The sequence below is a fragment of the Hevea brasiliensis genome, chromosome 10 (genome assembly GCF_030052815.1).
Source record: "Hevea brasiliensis isolate MT/VB/25A 57/8 chromosome 10, ASM3005281v1, whole genome shotgun sequence".
NCBI classification, from domain to species: Eukaryota; Viridiplantae; Streptophyta; class Magnoliopsida; order Malpighiales; family Euphorbiaceae; genus Hevea; species Hevea brasiliensis.
In genome coordinates, this window is record NC_079502.1 from 85,069,731 (window position 1) to 85,074,720 (window position 4,990).

General features: G+C 23.8%; 1 protein-coding gene across 1 annotated transcript; it reads left to right on the forward strand.

The window, feature by feature from the left end:
* Positions 1–3,208: 3,208 nt before the first annotated feature.
* Positions 3,209–3,704, forward strand: LOC110640908 (uncharacterized). Its single transcript, XM_021792451.2, has one exon. The coding sequence runs from the start codon at positions 3,335–3,337 to the stop codon at positions 3,578–3,580; it is 246 nt and encodes an 81-aa protein (XP_021648143.2). The 5' UTR covers positions 3,209–3,334; the 3' UTR covers positions 3,581–3,704.
* Positions 3,705–4,990: the final 1,286 nt, after the last annotated feature.

Here is a 4,990-nt window from a genome sequence, read left to right on the forward strand (position 1 = left end):
ATTCAAGTGTTGTTTGTAGAATCATGTATGCTATGGTTTGCATCTGACTTGACATTTCATATATAGTTAGTGTTGTGAGTAGGTACATGGTGTATCTTGAGAAAGAGCATTAGCAGCCAATGAAATAGATTCTAAGGCATTTGAAGGGTACTACAGATATTGGTTTAACATTTGACAGGGCCAAGATGAATGTTTCAGTTATTGGCTATGTGAATTTAGATTTTACAGGGGACTTGTACAAGAGGAGATCTTTGACAGATTATTTGTTTATTCTCCCTGGAAATGCTATTAGCTAGAAGGCAACATTGCAAGTTATAGTTGCTTTGCCCACCATAGAGGTTGAATATATGGCTTTAGCAGAGGCAGTAATGAAAAGCTTTATGGCTACAGGGTTTGGTGGGTGATCTTGAGTTGATATAAAATAAGCCAACAGTGTTTTGTGATAGCTAGAGTGTAATATATCTTATAAAAAATCAGATGTACTTTGAGCGAACTAAGCAAATTGATATCAAATATTACTTCCTTTTGAACATTGTATCTCAGGAGACTGTAGTTGCGTAAAAAGTCTCTACACATGATAATTCAATAGATTGATGACCAAGGGAGTCCCAGTCAGCAAGTTCAGGCCTAAACTTAGTTGATATTTATAATGCTCAGTGGTGCCTTTGCGAGGGCATATAGCAAGACAGAGTGTTGTGGTGATTTTATTGATGATGGAGGGAATTCAAGCTAAGGGGAAAAATTATTATTTTTATGTGATTTAAATTTTGGATATTTCTTCATGGATTTGAATTGTGACCAGACCCGAAAGCTTCGCGCAACTACCCGATTGAAATAGAAAGTGAGATCTGTGGTGATAGCGGATGACAAGGGTACGGGCCAAGAAACATATTATTGTTAGGGTTTGAGAGTTTTGAATAATTGTATCTTGCACTTTTTATCATAGTGAAATTTTTTCTTTTGTCTTGCCTATGGACGTAAACTTTACGATCGAACTACGTAAATCCTATATTGTTCTTCTTCTCTTTTCTTATATTGTGTGATTATTCAATTATGTGAGTGCCTTAAATTTATATATTTGCTCTAACAAATTTTCACATATAAATTAGTTTAACCAACTTATAAGTTAGACCAAATATCTTTCTAATATGTTCTATACACAATTTAAATTTTTTAAAAACTACATAAAATAAAATTTTAAAAAATATATGTCACTAGTTTTTTATTTTAAAAAAATTAAATCAATAAAAAATAATTTTGGAATCATCAAATTTTTTTAATTTAATTATATTAATAAAAAAAATCAATATTTTAATTTTTGTTTAAATATAAGAGTTTGTTAAAAATATTTTTACATTTAATTTATTTTCAATTAAAAATTAAAATTTTAGAAAACGATGGTACCGACCATCCCTTTGAATCCGTCATTCTTAGTTTTGGAGTGGCCACTACAGCTGCTGCACCGGGGACTACCAGCTCCTATACGAGATTTTCCTTATTGACTAAGTCATCAGTGCAGGCTTCAACATCACAAGCTCAATCAATGACTGCTGCAACCTTATTCACTGAATGTGTCCTCCTCTTTTGGTTTGAGAAAGAGCTGATTTGCTCTTGATTTAAAATTTGATGCTTTTTTATTAATTAATTTTAATTAGATAATATTATTAAGATTAATTTATGGGATTAATATGGTTGACGTGTAACTCCATTAAAATTAACCGGAGTGATTAACAGGTGTGATTACGTTGATGTCAATAATTTAAGATAAAAATATTAAAAAAAAGTAAAATATAATTATAAAATTGATAAATTTTGAGATTTTTTTTATCATTTCTTTTTATGATTTTTTTTTTCATAATTTGCGTGAAAGATTAATGATAACGTAAGCACTTTTAATTACTTGTTGAAGTGGCATACCGGGATTGGATGGTCGGTACTGAATCGTTTTTGGGACTTGCGAAATTTTAAATTTAAATTTTAATTAAAATTCTATATAAAAAAAAATCATGCGAGTGAGTAAAGAAAATAAAAAGAAAAAGTAAGGTCTAAAATTATTTTTAATTTTTTTTTCTCTTATATAAGGGAAGAAAATAGGGGTAAAATAAAAATATTTAAATAAATAAAAAGAAGAAAATAAAATATAACTTTACAATTTTGCCCCGACATGCTTGAAATATTTATATATAATGAATTAAAATTATAATAATCAATTATACTCTTATCCATTTTTATTTATATTTTTAAAAATATGTTATTTTGAGGAGATTAAAAAGTATTAATTAATTTTTTTTTAATTTTACTTTTATCTCAATTAAATATAGTAACTATTTATATCATCTCTTAAAATTTATCTTACTATCTCTCTTTCTCTCTCAACGAAGTCAGATAAATAATAAATTAATTTAATTAAATTAAAAAATATTTATTATAATTTAAGTGATTTAATTACTTTTTTAAAATACTGTTAAAAAATTTTAAATAATAAATAAAAATAGATAAAAATAATATATATTAAAAGTTTTGATTAAATATTTTTATGCAATTTAATAGTTTCACAAATGGGCTCCATTTATTTCATTAAAAATATCACATCATTTTTTTCCTAATTTGGGCTTTAAAGAAAATTCATCAAATAAAAAAATTAATCACAAGAAAATTAAATTAATTATTTTTTTACAATGTAATAAAAAAATGAGTTAATTATTTTCATAAGAGGAGAGCTAATTTCACCTTAAATTAAAAAATTTAAATAAATTAAATAAAAAATTTAAAAATAGATAAAATTAAATATATAAAAAAATTTAAAAGCAGAAGTGAAATTTTTTTCCCTTTGAAAATTTTAATTTTGACCTAATTTTTTTATTTAAATTTAATTTATTATAATTTAAAATATAAATATATAATAAAATTTAAATATAATAAAATTTAAATATATAAATATGATATATTTATATTTTAAATTTATAATAAATTTAATTTAGACCAAAATTATTATTATTTTTTTTTTTTACTGTTTCAAGCATTTAAAATGGACGGTCGGTGCCATTGAAGTCCAAAAGCACAGATGCAAAACGTGTAGCGTAAAGGGAATATCTGAATATGCCGCGTTCAAGACCCCATCAAATGAAAAACCATAATAAAAAATGTGAAAAAAAAGTACTTAAATAATTCACACGCAAAAACGCTGCCTGTCAGCCTTATCCATCCTATGAAATTCCACGTTTACTTTACATGGTCTTTGCCTTATAAATACCTTTCTTCTCAACATTCTTGACCATCTTCAGATTCAATCCTTTCTTTTCACCCACTTCCATAATATCAGAGTAAATTTTCAATGGCTGATATTGCTCTTTTGGTTGCTGAGGAGTATGAAAGGAGAGTCAAGAATTCAAGAAAGTCATCTGCAGATTCAGATTCAGATTCAGCCATGAAAGTTGTTAACTGGGTTTCTTGTGTTTCTTTCCTGTCTCAGAGTGTTAAGAATAAGGTTACGCAGCAGAATATTGAATTCGCCAAATGGGTTTTGGAGCCTAAGACCCAAATTGGTCTTGCAGCTTCTAATGGATTCTTCTCTGCCTGAGTTTTTCCGCATCTTGATTTTCATATTTTTTGCTTGTAATTGTGTATAAATTCCATGTTCCCTTGTTGTAATATCTTGAATATACATAAAAAGAAAAATAAATAAAACAGTAATTTGGGCATAATTCTTTATAATTAAAGTTCCATTTATCTGTGAAAAATATTCATATTTTTTTTTTAATATTTAAGGGACTTATAAAAATAACTCACGAGAAAATATTTTTTTAATAAAAAATAAAATTATTTTTTAAAAAAATAACTTTCTCTTTTAATAAAAATTAATTTTTTTTACTTAAATAATAAAAAATAAAAATATATTTAAAAATATTTTTATAAATAAATTATTTTTCTTAAAATAAATAGAGCCTAATTTTCAAAATTTTAGCTAGCAAACATAAAGCACACTTCCTTTGATTTAGACGCTTGGATTAAACTTGACTGTGGTGGATTCTTGATTCCAAGCCCATATGCAATGTTTGCAAAGCCTGTGGGCATGTTGGGTACATTTCAGAACCCTTTATGGATTTTGTTTTCTGCCAGCTTTAAATTTTACAATTAATCCTATGATATGTTAATTAGAATTTTTCAAGTTCAAAAACAAAAGAAAATTTTATTTTAATTTATTTAATATATATTTATTAAAATTAAAGAAATAAATGATAATATTAAAATATGTTTAGTACATTTATAACTAATTATCTTTTTATGAAATACTAATTAGAATTTTTAAGTGTGGATAAAATTTGATAAAAGAAAATTTTAATTTAAATAATTTAATATATTTGTGATTATAAAATATTAAAAAATGAAAGAAATGATAGATAATTAAAATGTTTATAATGAAATGTATTATATATATTATGTGTTTAATTATATGTCAAATATATATATATATATATATATATATATATATATATATATAATCGATTTAATTAAAATTATATAATGAATCTAAAAACAATTATAAAAAGAGGCATAAATTTAATGAGGTATAAACTTAATTTTAACTTCAATTTTTTTATTCAATATGATTTGATATGGTTGATATATTTTTCAGTTCGATTATCAATAAAAAAAAATTTGAGGATTAGTGTAACAACCCAAATTTTTTTTATTTAAAAATATAATTTTAATATTTATCTAATGTTATTTTATTGATTTAAACAATTCATTAAGCTGTGCTTGATCTTGTTATTGGCTAAAAAATAAATAATTTTTATATTTAATTGTTTAAAATATTCTTTTTTTAGTTATTTTAATATATTTTATAAAATTATTTTAAAGTCTTGGATTTAATCTTTAAAATATTGAATCTTTATTATAATTTTATATTTTAATATTTTAAATTTAATGTAATTATTTTTATTATTACTATTAATATTATTATGTTTAATTAATTTATTAAGTAAGA

What these genes read in the sequence shown, in the direction of transcription:
- LOC110640908 (XM_021792451.2), top strand. Translation starts at nt 3,335, where the DNA reads ATGGCTGATATTGCTCTTTTGGTTGCTGAGGAGTATGAAAGGAGAGTC.